We start from the raw sequence: 20,392 nt of genomic DNA, 5'->3' as shown, positions 1-20,392 counted from the left end.
CTCAAATTAAACTTTCTGAAATTTGACATTTTAACATGTCTGGTAAAACGTTGCAACAGATTTTTTAGAGAATCATCTAAAAATGTGATATCTTAGCAAAACTGAAAATTATTTTGTCAGGACTCAACGAGCAGAGCCGTGCAGTTTTCTGCCGGCCCTGCTGTCTCTCTCTCTCCCTCCCCTCTTTCCACAGGTGACGGCAGCTGACTGGTGGGCGGGGCACGCACACCTGCAGCGTGTTCAGCAGCCCTAACCTGCACTATAAGAGCTGCGCTCTGACAGCAGGAGGACGTCAGAATATTAACCGTCGTCGGTTCGCTCTCGGGTCCCGTGGCTTCTTGTGTGGAGAAATCTCTTTTTCGGACCTGGACGGCTCAAGTCTGGCTCCACTGGTTACCTGCCTCTGGATGGTTTTGGATTGCCCCCATCGAGATTACCTGGTCTCGCCTGCTCGGACTGAAGAAGAACCCCTTCTGATCAGTCTGGTTCCTCCTGGACCCGCTGCTCGGACCCTGCCCTACGGCTACGCCCACCCGTCTTCTGTTCGCACCACTCCATCTGGAACCAAGTCCACTCCGCTTCCCCCTCGGTCCAGCTTCCAAGCCTTTGTGGTAAGATGGCACCTCTCGTTTTCGCCTTAGTCCCGTGTCTAGACCCATTTAATTATTCTCTCCCTTGTCTTCTAGATCGTTCGTGTTCCCACCCGAGTTATCACCTCGAGTCTCTCCTCCCGTGATCGTTCCATTGAGAACCTGTTTTTGTCCCCTGATTACCTCACTGAACAAATCTTCTGCAGTTTTATTAAACTTTTAAACTGCTTTATTAAACTGCATGTGGGTCAAACATATCAAACCAATCATGACTTTAAGATTATTATTAGAATGTACTTATTTGACAAAGGCGAGGTTGGAGGGGTGTTTGACTGGTTTTCCAAATATGGTTGTAGCCAATCAGAGGGAAGTCAACTTTGTAGAGCTGCATATCATTACCTCAACTGACCCTTTTACTGAGGAGGGACATTTGGCATGACAACTCAACAAACTAGCATCATTTTTTTTTAGAGGAATTCTTTGAAGAAGTTACATAAGCAGCAATATCAACTACATGACATGGTTTATACAGTGACGTCATGGCACCTTTTAACAACTGTTGTGATTATAAATGCTGCCAGCAAATGGGTCCAACAAAAACCATGACAACTAGCTGATAAAGAAGACAGTGAGAGGAACAATGCAGAGATTTTATCACAAGTTCTAGTACCTCACTTGATTTGATGCATCTAAGGCTGGTGCGAGGGTGATGCATATCGATGCCGTATTTTCCCCATTAGCTTTCAACTCGTAGCTATAAAAGTTTAAAGGATCTGGCAGACAGCTTCCCGGAATGGTCAGTGTTAATCCAGTGGATTTTGGCTCACATTTACAATCCTTTTCTGTAAAGAAACTTGCATGATTAGCACACACATAGACTAAGCCCCAAAATGATTCATAGCCTTAGCACATTTATATTTTAAGCTATTTCTAATTTTATTTGGAAGTGATATGTCAAAATTCCTAAAAAAAAAAAAAATCAGTGGAATAGTCTTCCGCTTATACGGAATAGGATTGCCGGGGTAGCATCTTCAGTAGGGTGGCCCAGAAGTCCCTCTCCCCAGCCACTTGGGCCAGCTTCTCCAGAGGAATCCGAGGCGTTCCCAGGCCAGCCGAGAAACATAGTCCCTCCAGCGTGTCCTGGGTCTCCACCCGGTGGGACGTGCCTCACCAGGTGCGCCCAAAAGGCATCCTAACCAGAGGCATGAGCCACATCAACTGACTCCTCTTGATGTGGGGACGCAGCGGCTCTACTCTGAGTCCCTCCCAGGTGACCAAGCTTCTCACTCTATATCTGAGGGAGAGCCCAGACACCCTGCAGAGAAAACTAATTTTGCCACCTGTATCCATGATCTCATTCTTTCATTCATGACCCAGAGATTATGGCCATAGATGAGGGTAGGAACGTAGATCTACCAGTAAATTGAGAGCTTCACCTTTTGACTCAACTCTCTCTTCACCACGACAGACCGGTACAGCATCCGCTTTACGGCAGACACAGCACCAATCCACCTGTTGATTTCTCACTCCATGTTTCCCTCATTCTAGAAAAAAGATCCTGAGATACTTAAACTCCTCCACTTTGGGATGGACACCTTCCCCGACCCAGAGAAGCCACTCTACCCTTTTCCAGCGCAAGTGGAACAATTTATATTGACATTACAGCAATCAAAGCAGATAACAATAAATATTTCTGGGCTTAACTACAAACAACTCAAAATATCGAAAATGTGGAATCTACGAGAACTATTATGTACTTGATCAAAGGATACCGTTTGACAACTTATATGGACAAAACCTACACAGCTTTAAGAGTTTATGGTTGTAAAAATATTGTTCCTAAAGGAGGAAACAAACCTGACACATAACAACATATTAGCGCTGCAAAGTAGCATGTTTGTGTCCTACGCTTAGGGTAGCTTTTCATGTTAGTCAGTTAATTTGCACTACAAGCATATTATGGACGTACAACTGGCAGATTTGTGCTACATGACGCTTAAATTAGATTGAAGTTCTAATTTCAGAAGCTTAATACACTATTTGGCAGGGAATAAATGGGAAAATAACATCCTGTGTCAAAGTTAACTTCTGAAAGTATCCTAAAATAATAGTTTGATACAGGAATTTGTTTCATGATCTTAAACATGAGTGACAGAAGGAAAAATAAAAATAATTGGAGGCTAATTGCTAATTAAACAAATACTGCTTTTATGACTTGCAAGTGAAAAGGCTTCACTAGGTCCTGTCTGACGACCATTTTGTCTTGTGGGCCATTTCTGGTGATGAATAAGCAAAGTCTGAGTAAAAATGTAATGGGATGCATCACTCTAAATGTAACTGTTCCCTAACATTTTCTCTTCCTTTTCTGCCAGTTTTACTGTAAATGTAATATTTGAAATGTATGATTCGCTAACACTTGTAAAGTAAAACCAAATTGTCTTACACTTTCATAGTTATTTGTGCAATTGTTATTTGTGTTTTGAATCCTAACATTCCTTTCAAAACAAATAACACAAAACCAAGAATCTTACCGCATTTCCACTCCACAGGTTTAGTATTAGGGAGTGTTCCCACAAGTGTAATTGTTGCGTCTTTCCGATTTACTGAATGCGAAGGTTTTGGAGTGATGGCCAATGAAGAAGATCTTACAACTCTTGCATGCTTCTTTCTCTGAAAATTAACACAAGATTTATACCTAAACATCTGTTGAAAGCAAATTACCATCTTTTGGTTAAGGTTTAAAAAAAAATGGTAATCAGGACTGTTTACTTTTATGGCTGGGTTCTCATGACAAGAGCTGAATACTTCCCCTTCCAGACATGAAAAGGCATTGCAGGCTTTAATCTTCACATGGGCAGGTCCTATAAAACATTCCCAAAAAGAATTACCGGTAAATTTCTTTGTATTTCAAGTTTGTGAACTTGAAATACAAAGTTCACAAAGTCCCCCCCCCCCCTTTGCATACCTTGAATTGGGTGACTGATTACAAAAGATTCCCTCCTTGTATTCATTTCTCTGGTTTCAGAAAACGTCCCATTTTCTCCAGTCAGTGAGAAGAGGAGCAGGACTGGTTCTCCGCGGTCAAGTGAAACTCCAAGACTAATGGATGTAGAGCCAAAACAATCATCTGTCTCTTTCAGCAGGCTGGCCTGAAGTCCGGCTAATTCTTCCAAAACACAAACCTGAAGCATATGTAGAATTACAAATTAGATTTTTTAGTGTTCACATTATCTCAACAGTAAAATACAATTCAGCAATTCAGTTTCAGGGCTTTAAATAAACAACCAAATAAATTAGTGTACACATTTGCCAGCAATGAAATCTGTATTCAATACAGTTTTATAAATAAATCTCTACACTACAGCTCGCAGGGGAAACCTAATGAGCATAAAGCAAGACCGAACAAAAGAATTAGTGTAGTGTAATGGAGAAATGCAAGAGTTGTAAATCCAGAAATTTTCAGAAATTTTGTATTGCAACATTTTAGCTGCCTCCAACACAAACATACAGTATGTTTATGTTCTATTTAAAAATTATTAAGAAAATATTCACTATATATTTGATAAAGAAATCCTCAAAATTTACGTCCTGATGGGTTGGATGCAACTCATTAATCCAGGTAGAAAACACAGAAAATTGAGTAGGTTCTCTGGAGGGGTCCTTCTTTGTTGAGAATTTTTTCAGTCTGAATAAACTATTCTTTTTGTGCCATAAAACACCTTTCACTGCGGCTGTCCTGATTTGGGTTTATGTTTTTTGTACTGATTATTCCCCACTCATCTCAACCACTTCCCAGTCTTCTACTACTTCTTCTTCTACTGTAGTGTTTTCTGACAGTTTACAAACTGTGTGCACTACCGCCATCAACTGGACCAAGATGTAATTCAGAAATTAGTTTTCCTATATATCTTTAAATCTTAAGGCAACTAAATTAGGCCTATATACATACTTACAGACTCACACACAGATACACACTAAATCCTCACAGCTAATTCTACATAACTACTCATTCACCATAATCAGCTCCACCTGCCACAGACTAATTATCCTCAATCCATTCCACCTGGGACTTCACCTACTTATACCTGCCTCACTTGCCACTCGCTGCCAGAATGTCTTAGCTTGTCTCGCTGCCTTCAAGTGGTTTTCCCAGTGATTTTTGTCACAGCCTGTTGATCCCATGGACCTGTTCTTGCCCTGCCCTCACTAGTTGGTTTAACTGGTGCTTGTGTGCACCGCCTGGTTGTGGTTGCTCCTGGGGATTCTGTGTCTCGCTCTGTCTGCGCTAGGGAAATGTTGGCTGCTTCTGGTCACGTGTGTCTCTGTCCGCATCACCTGGTCAAGTCTGTGCCTGCCTGCATCCCCTCCCTAGTTTATTGTATAACGATAATGTGTTATTTCTACTTTTAGTAACACTCCCATTAAAGGGAAGGGGAACTTTGACAAGTGATTTTTACTGTGTGTTCAGTTGATTCTGGGATAGATATGTTTGTGGAGTTTGCAACAAGGGGGTAGCGTAGTGAGCAGGCAGGAAGTCCTCAGAGTGGAGGGAAGCTTCTTCTCAACCTGGTTGCAACTTAAGCTCATATTATGAAGTGAGGCTGCGTCAAACCAACGCTCACTGCCTCTCGTCTCGTCATTTGTGCTGTTTAATTCAGGCAGTATTGTATAAAACACGGGTAGTTTTACAAACAGTAAACCACATAAGCCTATTGGTGGGAGTGGTGGCCAAGTGGTTAGAGCATTGAGCTTGTGTCCCAGAGGTTAGGAGAGATTTGTTGCAAGAGGGAAACACCTAAAATACAGGAAAATAGGCCTTGAGGAGCAGGACTTAGAACCTCTAACTTAGAGGTCACTTAATGGTTAGAGCATTGTGCGCGTGTCCCGGAGCTTCTGGGTTCAACTCCTGCAGACTGCCACTCTGGGTCCCTGAGCAAGACCCTTAACCCCAGATTGCTCCCCAGGCGCCGCAGAGTGGCAATCCACTGCTCCCCAAGGGTGATGGTTTAAATGCACAGAACAAATTTCATTGGACTGTATGTTGTATGTAATGACAATAAAGATGATTATTATGATGAGCAGTGCTGTTCTAATAAGGTGGAGGCCAGATTTAATAATGATGACGCTTCACCATCACTTATAGTAGAACTCTAATAGTAATGAGTATAAAATCCCAGACATTATGTCGTTGAAGGTTCTGTGTTATTATTGTAGAAGAATGTGGTGCAATGCACTCAGAAACTTGTTAAAATGTGTAATTACGACTTTGGTAAGACACAAAGCCGGTTTGCTCAATGGACATTCAGAGCATTACTGTACATTGTGTCACTAGCTGATTGAAGCCCTGAGCTGTCTACAAGACTGCCTGACTGTAATGTCTAAACTAGAAGTGCATTTATGTAAGGCAGCCCATTTCCGGAGTACATGTTAGCAACAATAAACCTAGTCATTTAGTTCAATGTGAAAGTTTATTTTGGCCTTATGCTAGAAACAGGGCAGTATCACCCAACTACTCTTTCCTCCTGACAGAGACGGATATATCTCCCTCTCAGGAGAGAGCGGTCCTAAGGAGGAAACACACCGGACACGTTGCGGGACATTTTTTTGCCAGGGACAAGTCATCCAAAACAGGGTCTTTACCAGGAAATCGGGGGAATCTGGTCATCCTACCGCAGGGTGATATTACACACTTAATAGAATATGTAATTCGCCTTATAATCCAGGGTGTCTTGTATGTGGACAAAGACACACATAGACACGTAAATTCACGGTGTGCCTTATAATCAGAAAAGACGGTACTTTGTGGAAAGCTACAGATGTACCTAGAAATAGAAGCACTATTTTCTGGTAATAAGATGTGTGTGTTAAACAGAGTTGGAGGTCTTGATACCAGCATTGAGGCGGTTTTTCCCAATCTCACAATGTCATGCCTCAGTCTTGGGCTCGGCCCCATATCATTGGGTCTGGAAAAATATGTTCGAGGAGGGTCCGAAACCCTGTAAATTTTTCAGACATCAAACGATGTTTCATAGCAACATAGAAAGGTCACTAATGCTCTTAACTGTGCATCAATGAAGTCATAAGCTTCCTCAACAACATAAACTAACAATAGCCGTTATCAGCTGTATGTATGTATGTGTGTACATTTGATTGTTTTCTATATACCTACAGACCTTTACAGATGGTGTACTTTGCATACAGAAATACAATCCTCCCCCCCCCCCCCCCAAATAAAAAAAAAAAAAAAAAAAAAAAACTAAAACTAAGTCCATCCAAATTCCCTTACTGGGTAAGAAGTCCTTAGTCAAAGCGGAAGTGCGTCAGCGGTTGCCATGATAAGTGCTGTCCAAATAGGGCAGTCACTAAAGAAGGAGGTAGGAAAAGGAGCCTGTGTGCTTGCTCTTGTGGCTGGTTTGGCCTAGGAACCTCGAAATGTCCCTTACCAATACTAAGGACCTCAAGATATCCCATAATCCTGTCCAAAATCCCCACAGCAGTCCAAAGCTCCTTTCCTCCCCACGACAGAGGGGAGGAAAGGAGCTTTGGACTGCTGACTGCGTGAAAGGTTACATAACAGGAGCTAGGAGTAGGAACCATGAGCTATTATTGAGGGTATTCAGAGTGAGCCAACGACCAAAACTAAAATGGATGCCAAAAACAACACTGGTTGAAATTTGTGCCACAATAAAAGGCTTATTTCACATCTTTGTCAATAGTGCCAAGAAATCTTTCAGCATCTGTTTACATTAATGTTTTTCATCATGTAAAAGTATCTGAATAGTTAAAGGGTTACTGTTGAGATGAAAAGGGGCCACAGGATGTAAGTATAGAAATTATAACGATGGGGTATTATTAAAGAAAACTCAAACTCTGATGAAATTTGTGGGAGGTTATGGACCCTGGTGTGTTTGCAAATTTGTCATCAACAGGCTCATTTGAGTCAATAATCAAAGCAGACAATTTAAGCTATTGTAGCAGCTTATTTATGCTATTTTGCAACCTTATCTGTAATTTCCTGGTGTTTATGCCGTTTTAATGCCTGGATTTTCCCCATGGGGATCAATAAAGAACATATTATATTAATTAACGGTTAAATTAAACTCCTAATGCTTCACTTAGGTCTGTAATCACAAATTCAGAATGTTATTTTTCGGAATGATGAAAAACTTCTGACAGGTCGTTTTAATTTTCTAGACCAAAGAACAATACAAGCATGTGTACTCATTTATCACTGATTTACCTCAAGGTTTGAAGAAACCTCTGGAAAAGTTACCAAGTTCGATGCATAAAGAGTCAACTTGTGGCAGCCGGGGCCAAGCTCCTTCACTGCTTTTGGGCTCAATGTGATGTTCTGGGGAACATTTCCCTGCAACACATGTAAGGCAGCTAGCAGTGTATCGTTCATTTGTATTCTGTAGGCCACATTTGTTCCTGAAAATGGGAAAAATATATTAATTTGAATAGCAGTTTAAAGTAAAACATACATTGGGAGAAACATAATGGCCCAAACAAAAACATCTGAACCACATCTTTTCAGGTGGCAACCTCAAATTGAAAAAGATGACATATTTTATAATACGTTCACCTTTTTTCCTACCTGATTTTACTCCTATTTGAATTCTAAATGCTCCTCCATACAGGGCTCTGCAGTCGGTTTCATAAAAAGACGAATTTCCAGCAAAGCATCTGATGGCACCAATCTCTGCAACAGGCTCTTCAATTGTAATTATCTCCTGGGCTGTAATGTGTCTTTCACTGTTGGTGCATTCAAGCGCCACAACAAATGTACTTGGACGAGTGTATTTATGCATGACACTGCTCTTCAACCTGAGAAAATTCACATATTCACAGGCAGAAGAAAGGATAGACTTTAGTTTGGGCTTTTAGGTTTGGGGTGACAACCTGAATTCAAATAATATGGCAAAAAAAGTAGTAAAGATGCAAATCACAGTTTTAAAGATGCTTTTCCATTTGTATTAATTAAAAAAGCTATTTATATTCTGCTTTGTATGGATAAGATGAGTGAACTAAAGCTGATATAATATCGGTCCTCGTTTTTTGTACCAAAGCAGATAAATCTATTTGTGAAACACCAAACATATACATGGTAATTCAAAGTGCTTTTGGGAAAACAAAAGGAAAAGAAACGAAGCAAAGTATTTAACATTTAAAAAATAAAAAAAAATAACAATTGCAACAATATATCTCACAATAAGTAAGAAGTGTTAAACTGAACAAAAACTAAGAGCTAATAGACATGAATTGCTTAATTAATCTTTGATGTTCTGTTCAAGAAAGAGCCAACAGTATCTGCACACCTTTGGTTTTCAGGAAGTTGTTTCCAGAGCTAAGGAAAACTGCGTTAAGAGGCCACTAATGACATGAGGGTTTTACATGGTTGCATAATCTGAGCTACTGGGTTTATGAAGATTTTTAAAAAAATTTACCAGAGAATAGAGCCTTGAAGAAATCCACATGTGATCGTGGATTTCATAAATTACACTCGGTGATCAGAATCTGCCAAATAAAGTGTAAACCAGTGCTAGGGAATACCCTCTCCATCCAGATGATATGAGTTCTTTTGAAGTGAACAAGACAGATGTTTATGACACATCCATGTTAAACTTGGTCTTTGAAAGTGTGACGATGAAAATGTTAAATTCAGAAAAGAAATTTGTCAATTTATAAATTGGTTATATAGAACTTTTAATTATTTGGTTGCATGGCCGGTAATATTGTGGCCTAACAGCAAGAAGGTCCTGGGTTTGAATCCTGGCCTGCAGTCCTTATGCATGGATTTAGTATTTTCTCTCCATGAATGTGTGAGTTTTCTCCCGGTATCACTCGCAATTAAACTAAAGACCCTTTGGTTATTTGGCCCCTCTCTAAATCGCCCTCAAGTATGACTCTGTAAGTGCATGGTGGTCTGTCCTGTGTGTCTATGCCTTGCTTTGTAATGGACTGCTGATCTGTCCAGGGTGAACCCCGCCTCTTGCCCAATGACCGCTGGAGATAGGCCCCAAGCTGTAGCTGTCCAACAGATGGTCTAAAAATTTACATTTATAGAGGCTCATGGTTGACATATGACTGATTATTGGTCTATTACCCTTCCTAAACTGCAACAGTAACATCCGCTACAATTCTTTAGGTGTTATGAAAGTTTCAAATCGTGTAAAATGTTTTCCACTGAATTAATTGCCAGTCATGAAACTCCCTTTACTCACGTATTGCATGTAAAAGAAGCACAGTGAGGTTTTGCCTGAAAACTTTCTAACCAAATTGCTAAATTAATTTACAGACCTTTTATCTATTGCTGTATATACCACGTTTTGGCCTAGTAGATCTTTGGAAATCTTCTTACTGCTACATATATAACATAACAAACTGTGTTATTTGGTATTTTACATACATAATGCAAAAACTGTAGAGAAAAACTGTGTTTTTGTGACAGCTAACACCTGTCATGATTAACCTGTCCACTGAAAATGGTTAGCAACAAAGACTAAACAAATGATCAAATGAACAGAATAAATATGCAGATAAGTGAGAAACTCATTAAACATCCTAATTTACTGTTCATTGGCCAGGTAAAATTAACAAGATTTTTTTTGTTAATTTTTTTTTGTTCAAGTTACAAGCACTCTCTTTAAATCTTTTGCACAGTACTATGTGGACTCGGACATTTTGATCAAAGCACAGATTTTTAGGGCTCAACTGAAACAGACAGAACAACAGATACATGTATTTATATAAAGCTCTGGCAAGTCTTGAGAGTAGAGAATCTCTTGTTTCTGTACTTTGAGAGTGCGATTCACAAGAAAAACAAGATACACTGATGTAAAGGAACTTGTCCCCAGCCGTGTTGTAAATCTACAGATTGGTGACTGGAAACAAATTGGAACACTGAGATTTTGGGGGCAGATGATTTTGAATAAAGCCGACAAGTGGGGACTTGTTACCAAACAGTCTCGCCCATACATGCAGCAAAACCCCATTAACACTGAACATTTGTACTCATTTTAATTTGTTTTATGTTTTATTATTTATTTAGATCCCATATAATCAGTTATGTATAACATACCATTAACACTGGCACTCACCCATTCAGATCGCGCAGATGAAAAATATGGCCATCTCCAGTCTTTAATACACAGTTTCCCCATGATGATTGTCTATGCCATTTGCTTTCAATGACGATGTCATCATAAACAGCAGCCACGATTGGCACTGACAGTGTGAGCACTGATGGTTTAGACAAAGCAGATGTGCAGATTAGCAGAAAGGGGTATAAATATACACAAATATTTAATAGCCCTATGTGTCTTTGATTTTTCTAAAACAAAGCTTAACATTTGACAATTATTTGAGAGCTGTTTGTATATAAAAAAATAAAACAAACAATTAGGCATGTTTCCCTTCAGATTTTTTACAATAAAAAAAAACAATGTTGCTAAGAATTACCATGACTGTATGCTGTGCAAAAGCTCCACTTTGGAATGACACAACAAAATGTATTTTAGCACTTTGAAGAAAATTTCTCAAAGTTCAGTTTAAAAGAATAAAAAGTGATGCAACACCGGCAGTCTGAAGTACATACTGAAGCTGTGCAGCATGTTAGTAAAATGCTTTTTTTTTTTTTTTTTAAATATGCTTACTCCATTAAAAAAAAAAAGGTCATTGTAGCCGACAGCAAGAGTTAAGCATCTGAAAGCAGTGGCAGGATTCTAATCTTATTAAACAGTTCCCCCAATTTTCTGCATTCTTGTCTCATTTTGTTTTGTTGCACTTTTTAAACATATAACCACAGTTGGCCAAAGGTTTTATGAAAAGTCCATAGCAGAATTTCATTTGGGATCCAATGTTTGATTTTAATCTAGACCAAGCCAGTTGGGGGCCTGAAAAGTTGCAAAGTTTGCTGGTAGCTTAGACTGGCTCTGAAAATGAATGAAATTAAATTAATGAAAATATGGTTTTCTCTATTTCAGCAATTGTTTTTTTATTTCTAGACCTTGAAATACATTTAAAGGTAGAGGCAGTGATTTTTCCAGACATTTCCCCAAGTCACTTTTTGAATAACTGCGCATGCACAAGACCGTCTTACTTGTGCTTTCGCTCCTCAGGAGGATGTGAAAAAAAAATCCCAAATCCACTCTGGTCTTATTTCTTTCTACTGAGGTCTTCCTCTTCTTCTCATAAACTTGTACATGGTTTGCTTCTCAGCCAGGTTCAAAGTATATGGTGTGAGCCGTAGAGCTACAATGAACAGCTAACTCCGAAGCTAACCGCTAAGCTAACTGGATACATAAACACTGGAAGTGCACATGCGCAGCCAGCAAGCGGAAACTAAGAAGGAACGAGCACGGACACTGGTGTTACGTGAGCACGTCAGAATAACTGGCACATGGGACAACCGATAGACAAGGTGATAAGTAAGGAACTTGAGGTACAGAGGGGGTGAGAGCAGAATCAAATGTCTGATCAATCCCTGCCCTTTGGTGTCAATGGCAAGGGTGGAAAAAATAGCTTAAAAAATCCCTCTCTGTGGGAGTTTTTACAGGCCTGAAGCTCCCACAGAGAGGGATTTTTTTAAGCTATTTTTTGTGAATACATAATGTATTGACTACTTTTCATGGAAGGATGATTTTACCCAGTACAATAAAAAGTGTTTCAGAACCGGATTACCAACCATAGCTTTAAATTAGTATAGAAAATTCCAACAATTAATTTTTCTATTAAAAAATTTGAGAATAATAGAAAATAAAAAATGGGACCTACGTTCTCTGCTGGATTTAAAACTGGATCCTTGATGAAAATGAATATTACGGTGACCTACCAACTTTGCAGTGATAGTCCACAGTCAGGTAGCTCTTCAGCTCAGGACAGAGGTCATCAAATGAACTCATAACTTCACTGATCCTGCAGATTTGATGCTCTTGACAGTGATCTGGGAAACACACAATAAGCTTCAGGTGCTATTTACAGACATACAGAAAAGAAGGTTAAACAATACAGCAGACTTAATGAATAGGACGAACCTGACAGCTCATTTTGAAGTTAGCTAAATAAAACACTAAATTTATTTTGGTCTCCAATCTGTAATTCCTAAGGAACAATTGAAATCGGCAACATTCCGTGCCAAATAATTGCAATGAAAAAACAAACTATGCTTTATGTATTTAATTTATATAAATGATAAATCCACCAGAGTTGGAAAAACCTATATCAACATCAAATACTTACTCTTACTAGAGTTGCAGAGATAAGTATTTAAAAGGATTACTCTGATCATTAATAAAGTTTTAAATAAGCCTAAATCAACTAATAACGCAATTCAATGCTAACCCCTTAAGCTTTTCACATTTTGTCATATTACAACCACAAACTGCTATGCAATTTATTGGGATATTATTTGACAAAAACAGAATTAGTGCATGGAAAATGGTGCATGGTTTTCATATCTTTTCATAAAGTCTAAAACTGTGTCATGTACATCCATTCAGTCAATCAATTTTTCATTGCAGTTTCAGCTGTAAAAAAGCCTAAACTAAGTTAGATTAGATGAAGCATGTCTTGCCCCAATTTCTCATTTAGACTTAGGTCTGGAGTTTGACAGTCAGTCTAACACTTGAAACTAACTTTCATCCATCTCTGAAGCCTTTCCAAAGCAGCTGTGATTAAATTACACAGAGGAGGAGTCTGATTATTAATTGTTTGACTTCGAAAGGCAATTGGCTGCACTGGATTTTATTTTAACCATGTACAATTTTTCATCCATCTCACAAATACACAACGACATATAACACAGAACCACAATAAAATACACAAATTATGTGGTGGTAATATTTTAAAAAAATCGGAAGAAACATGCAGTCATTTTGAAAAGCGGTGCACTTTAATTGTCGATATTTGTGAGTCTGGTTAAGAAATAAAATGATTCAGGTTTAATGTTTCATGGGTAAATGTTTACAGTACAGACTAATGGTTCAACATTAAGAGTGATGTTCCTGCTATATATCTATGAATGTGGACTCTATGTTAGTGTTTATACTACTGTAACCCAACTGAATGACATGCTTTGTCCTGATCACACAAAAGCTTGCTATTGCCTCACCCCGGGTATTGCTGACTGAGTGTTTTGTCTTGTGCAAACTTTAAATCTAATGTATTTATCTTTACTGACAAAGGATGCAGTAAGGAGACACTTCACGACTGAGGACAGCAGAAAGATGGATTCATGGATACTCTGCCTCTGTCATCGATTCTATGCATGAGTCAATGTTTGAAATAAGTAGATGAGTATCATTCACGTATTTCAAGTATGTTCTGCATCAGGCTTTTAAGCAACAAAGGTCTTCTTCTGGAAATGTCCAGATGGGCTTTTACTCTTTTCAAACGTGTCTGCAGTGAGACAATGTGTTATTTGAGATAAGGAAAGCAAACATTACATGAAAGTGGTGGATTCAATTTCCTGTTTCCATTTATCCAGAACCTTTTAGGAGGCATTACATTGCTGTTTGTTTTCCCATTTCTGAGCTGGGCTGCATGAATGGAAAGCTATAATTGTTGCACAGATAAGATCAATTCTAGTCTGCCTGACGTAATATGCAGGGACAAAGATTAACAGCCATTTAATAATGAACTAGCTTGAACCTGTCAGACCACGTTTTACCTTTAATGGAGGCTGCAGCATCCACCTGGCTGCACCTTTGCTGTTTGAATGCTGGTGTGGAGAACCTGGGCCGACAGTAATGAATGTTGTCGCGACCGAATAGGGCCCCTTCTATCATTAACACTTGACCAGACCCACACTGCAGAGTGGTGTTGTGACCCAAACATACAATTCTTCTTCCAGGCTCTGACCAAAAAAAAAAAAAAAAAACCAGAAAATATTCAAAGAGGTGATCACAGAGTGCTGCTTTGTTCAAAGTACGACTCACGATGCATACCAAACTGACAGATGAAGTGCATGTTTTTGTTGCAGTCTTTTGTGGCCTCCCACTGAAAGCCTGAGCCTCTCAGTATGTATCCACAAGCTGCACCCGGCTGTGGGCTGCTCACCCAATTTGAGAAGGTGAGAGGTGAACCATTCAGCCAAGAGAAAAGAGGAGCTGAGGGCGAAGCACAGTATTGATTAACATGCAAAAACGTTTTAAATGGGGACTTCAAGTCCTTATTTATCAGTGATTTCTACAGCAGATAATTTTTCCTTATTTGAAACCGTAAATTCAGAATAAAAAAGAAACATTGGAGGTTGCTTTTTTTATAGTATAATAAAGAAGCTTTACATGTAAGAGCAAAGAAAAACAATGATATGATGATGTGACCGGTAAAGACATGTTGCACAAAATTTTAACTGGTAGAATAAGATCATTGTGCCAACACACATGTATACAGTACAAAACTGTATATAGTTCTGTCTTCTGCCTTTGTTTATAACCATAAAAGCTTATTTACAAATCATATATGTCCGTGTAAAACCCATAACCTGAGAATATTTTATATATTTTGACCAGTATATGTATCCGCGCTCCTCGGTTCAGGCTGGGAATAAATGATTCCTCCTTTTGCTTCAAACATATATATTATATAAACTGAAGCTTTCATACCTTAAACACTTCAACTATTTGTTTCAGTTGGTTCCTTTTGTTAAGATGTTCTTCCTTTTTGTTTTTCTTAACGTGTTGGAGCCTTCTGGTAGCAGGCACTAGTTTGCAAGTACCATAGAGTAGAAATAATAAAATTAGACTTTTTAACCTTCTAACAGCTATTAACTATTTGCTCATATATTGTGTAATACACTTTAATTCTGTATAAACTAAACCTAGAACTTGTTCTTGTTTAGCAAAAATCCACTTAACACTGACTTGCATCCAGGAAAATGTAGAAATATCTTGTTAATAAGCCGGAGGCATCAAACTGTTACAGAAGAAGCTCAAATTCCTCTACTAGAGAATGACTAAAGGAAGAAGTAGTTAAAAGTTAGAAACCGAATATCTGATCTGCTATACAAGTTGCCAATTATTCCAGCAAATTTCTTCATATTCATTCGTTGAACTCTTTTGATCCAAACACAGAAACAAGATCTGATTTCCTGGAATAGGACACATCACATTTATTTTCGTGCTCTTAAAGGACATCAAACATACCTGAGTATGATTATGTCCTAAAGGAGGACTGTAAATGGATCTCACTGTCTTTGACTATCTGCTTCAAATAAATCATTGATCACACAGCAGCTTCTGCTGTTCTGTTTTTCTGCCATCTTACCTTCAGCATGCACAGAAAACCACCGTTTTGGGGAGCTGGACTGTGCCAGTCCGAGCCACAGGTCCTTTTCAGTGTCCAAGTGTCTTTCGAGAAAATTTTGAGTTTCTTCATCTGGGATGAATGCGAGGTGTCCTCCGCTCTCCTCACACCAATCTTGAGCTCTGTGAAAAGGGAGCTGCTGACCCACAAGCTCAAAGCAGGAACCTCGAAATGCCCTCTGGTCCTGTGGACAGGAAGCTGTGACCTCCACATCATTCTCAACAGAAGGCTGACAGCGAGATATCAACAGGACCAGCATGTGCAGAATTGCCCTGCACATCCTGCCTATTCTCACTTTAAAAATACAAAAGTTTAGTCTCTCCGCTTCTCCGTTCAACTTTTTGGAGGTTTCAGAGCAGCTCTGGTCTCGTCTCGTTTGCTCACCCCTGTGACATTCTGCCTTTTATTGGGCCGGTCGAGCATCTCCGGTACGCCGTTTCCTGGTTTCCCTGTTTACCCAACATCCAGAGTCACTCAAAAACCGATGATTGCTTTGCCTTTGTGCACACAAACAAAAAAGCAATTTCAGCCACGGAATCAAAGGCGTGTGGTACTTGAGGTTAGGTTTTACATGTAACTTTATAAATCAGAGGCTTGTTGTGTGTTTGTCTTTAGCCGGAATAATACCTGTTAATCCATCACAGTGGAAAAAAAATCTATTTAATTGTTTAATTAATTCATGATGTGTATTTTAAATTCATAAAAATATTACAAATTTAATTCAATTTAATTAAATAGATAGCACAAAAATAATTAAATGACAGCGGTCTGGGTCTTATCAACCTCATGCTCACTGTTCCTCTGTTTACGCAAGTCGGTCTCTATTCAGAATATATAAGTGTTGTGCATCAAAATATTGCAGCTCCATAAATAATTTTATGAAACATTAATGTCTCCAATTGTCTCATGTTCCTTTATAAATGGCATTATTCAGATGTGACAGACTACTGTAAACATTTTATTCTAACCGCACAGTTATATTCAATAAATGACAATATTTTTGAAAAGTACAGAGATTTCAGCAACAAAATTCACCAAGTCATACACATTATGTATATTAATTAGACACAGACAGATATTATAACACCATACCCAAAAAAAAGCATGTTTTTGGACCTTGATTCTGACTCACAAATCACAACTCCCTGCAGATAGACAGGCTTTCATACAGACTCACTAATTAAAAGTTAATTCCCATTGTCCTTTTTAAACTGAAACGACTCCTAGCCTACTTTACCTGAGAATTTGTTATTTTCTCCTGATCACCACTCTGAAATCAGCTTTGAAAATAAAATTAGATTTCCTTGTTAAACTAACTTTATACCTCCAGGACGTATTAGGACAGATGACCATAGACAGCTCAGGTTGTTGTGACAATGCAGAGTGTGTAAGAGAACAGTAAACTCTCTTTTTAAGCTGATCGGTCAGACAGTGTTCAGCCATGCAGAGGAAGCGTAAAGGAGCCAAAGCTGAAGTTTTTTCTTTAAGTTTTATAGCAGTGCTTTATATGGAGCTTAATTGGGGCCATGTGTGTCTCTTTTACTGACCACAAATCTGTTAGAATACAATAACTAGCACGATAAAACTTTCTTATAGAGGAAAGTGTAAAGAGACGTATACTTTCACAAGTCCCCAGGTCAGACCTAATCAGCTTATAGCGGTTTCAATGCTGTAAACTCCCCATATTTGGAACATATGAACAAGCAGATCTGTGAAACTCTTTATTTTCTGTTTTTTTTTCTTTTTCTTTAAAACCTGCTCCCCATTTGAAGGAACAACCCACCAGGGAGTTTTCTGAGCTTAATATTTACAAACTACAAACAGACTTTATGCATCTAGCTAAGTTTGATTCCAAAGTGGGATTAAACTACAAATCTCTATGTTGTAGACAGGCACTATTGCTTCTTTATACAGATAAATAATAATAATAATAATCATCTTTATTGTCACTGCAAAATACACTCCAATGAAATTTGTTCTCTGCATTTAACCCATCCCCTTGGGGAGCCATTGTGGCGCACCCAGGGAACAGTCTGGGGTTAAGCTTGCTCAGAGACCCAGAGTGGCAGTCTGTGGGAGTTGAACCCAGTAGCTCTGGGACACGCACACCATGCTCTAACCATTAAGTGACCTCTAAGTTAGAGGTTCTAAGTCCTGCTCCTCAAGGCCTATTTTCCTGTATTTTAGGTGTTTCCCTCTTGCAACAAATCTCTCCTAAAAGTAGAGTCAGCAAATTTTCCAGAAGTTTCCCCAAGTCCCTTTTTGAATAGCTGAATAGCTGTGCATGTGTCTTACCTGCTCTTCCACTCCTCAGGGAGATTGTGTAAAAAAAAAAATCTCCCACACGCACTCTGGTGTTATTTCTTACTACTGGGGCCTTCCTCTTTTTCTCATAAACTTGTACATGGTTAATTTCTTGTAATTCTCAGCCATGTTCAAAATATACGGTGAGAGCAGTGAGCTACAAGGAACGGCTAACACTGAAGCTAACCGCTAAGCTAACCGAACACATAAACACTAGAAGTGTGCATGCACAGCAAGCAAAAAACTAGCGAGGTACAAGCACAGACATTGGGTTTATGTGAGCGCATCAGAATAATTGGCATGTGGGACAACCAGTAGATAAGATGATTCCCCTAAACAGGGGGACAGAGGACAGAGGACAGTGAGGGCAGAACCAAAACCAAGATTGGTTAGAGTTTTTACAGGCCTGCTGCTCCCACAAAGATTTAATTTTAACCTCCTTTTTCTGAATACATAGTATTGGTTGCTGTCAGGATGAAAGGACTATTTTACCCAGTATAACAAAAAGTGTTTCTGAACAGGATTAGGGTTAGGGTTAAGTTAATGGGTGATTAACAGGCTTCTGCAGCACTTTAAAGCATCCCGAGGGGTTAATTCAATCATTTAAATTGGGTGTGTTGGAGCAGGGGCACATTCAAATCAGTAGGTCATGAGAACTAGGATTGAGGCCTAATCCGCACATAGCCGGATGCGGTTTGGCCTTTCATCCACATTAAGACCTCGTCTACATGGAGACAAACACGGTAAATATTCATAAAAGATTGTCGTAGGTATGCAGGGCCCAATGGTGGAGCTGTGACACTGCCAAAGAAACATGGAAAACCAGAAACCGCTGAGCAGACAACTTATGTGAAGTAAAGACAGATCAGATACAGGGGACACGCTGTGTAGAGCGGGCTCGTTGAAAAGGGCGTAGTCCGAGGACGCTACCAACAGCCAAAACAAAGCTGCAACACCAGATGACGCCATCTTTGTTGTTATTTGTGAGAGTGAGGCACATGTGGTTTGCAGAGGGAGGCGAAGCTACAATTTCATTGTTTAAAAAAAGATGCGACTCGCATGTGCACACAGAAAAACGAAACCTGTGAAATGCATCCACTCTGGGACCCGTTTTCAAAAATGATAGTTCACTGTCGAACAGCCTGAATGACAAAATACCTATGTGGATACATTCAGTCTCATCTTCGCGGAGAAGGGGCCAAAAACTCTGTTTTACATCTCGAAAAACAACTCCGGCTAAAGAGGAGCTTTAAAAAAATTGTTTTTTGATCGTACATGTGTACATGAGTTTTAGGGTCCAGCACTTCACAGTTTGCATATTGGTGCTATGTACGTACAAGGCCTAAAGGCCCGTTTACGCTACACTGTTTTAACCGAGCCGAGACCAGTCCGAGCTCGGTAACCGAGATAACTCTTGTGTGTAAATGGTCAGCAGACTGAACTGAACCGCGCTAACTGCAGACCAGTTCCAGATGTGGTCTCAGCCTGGTTTTTTTCTGTCCCGGTTTTCTGATAAAGAGCGTATGAGCAGACCGCGTCATCCCCTTACAGTCAGCTGACTGTCTGCGGTTTTTCCGGCGTGTCTGGCTGCACGTCCCGATTCACACTCCATTCAGACAAATTTCAGACATTCATAAAAAAACTAGCTTCCTTACTGTGCCACACGGTTTCAAGTGATGATTCTGCTTAGCAGCGCAATGAACCTCAGTGTCTGTTGTTGTTTCCTGCGTCTGTAAATCCTTATTAGACGTTTGTTTGTCTGATCCACTTCCTAAAAGCCGACTCTCTCAAATAAATTCACCAATGGTTGCCTTCTTCCCCTGACTCTCCGCAAACACCGAAATATCACAACATCAAGCATAACTTCCTGAATGTTACGGGCGCCGCCGTTTTGTTTTGCTGCTTCCGCCTTCAATCCCAGAGAGCGGTAGTACCGCAGATCGTCACTAGGAGGCGAGGAGCAACCAAGGAACCGGGATAGTGTGGTGTGTAAACGGTCGTCTTGGCTTGGTTAACTGATCCGAGCTCAGACTGGTCTCGGCTCAACTCGGTTAAAAAAGTGTAGTGTAAACGGGCCTTAAGACTCACTACTCTAAGCTAAATTATAGCCTCAAGGAACATTGATGAATGGACTATGTTCAGAGTTAACACAGTGGTAGATATTAGACAGAAGAACAGGAACTTTTTCAACA

At 39.5% G+C, this 20,392-nt stretch overlaps 1 protein-coding gene across 1 annotated transcript in view; it reads right to left on the bottom strand.

The window, feature by feature from the left end:
- LOC105935652 (polycystic kidney disease protein 1-like 2) overlaps positions 1-16,349 on the bottom strand; it is a gene marked incomplete at its 3' end in the record, with an annotated part of 43,538 nt that extends 27,189 nt beyond the window's left edge. The window contains 8 exon segments of the mRNA XM_036133606.1: positions 3,556-3,772; positions 7,831-8,021; positions 8,188-8,417; positions 10,691-10,832; positions 12,424-12,534; positions 14,260-14,445; positions 14,537-14,698; positions 15,858-16,349. Coding sequence (XP_035989499.1) covers positions 3,556-3,772; positions 7,831-8,021; positions 8,188-8,417; positions 10,691-10,832; positions 12,424-12,534; positions 14,260-14,445; positions 14,537-14,698; positions 15,858-16,176 — 1,558 coding nt within the window.
- Positions 16,350-20,392: the final 4,043 nt, after the last annotated feature.

This window comes from Fundulus heteroclitus, unplaced genomic scaffold, assembly GCF_011125445.2.
Source record: "Fundulus heteroclitus isolate FHET01 unplaced genomic scaffold, MU-UCD_Fhet_4.1 scaffold_648, whole genome shotgun sequence".
In the NCBI taxonomy this organism is placed as follows: Eukaryota; Metazoa; Chordata; class Actinopteri; order Cyprinodontiformes; family Fundulidae; genus Fundulus; species Fundulus heteroclitus.
The sequence above is the reverse complement of the archived record's forward strand: the minus strand, read 5'-3'. Positions and strand labels throughout refer to the sequence as shown.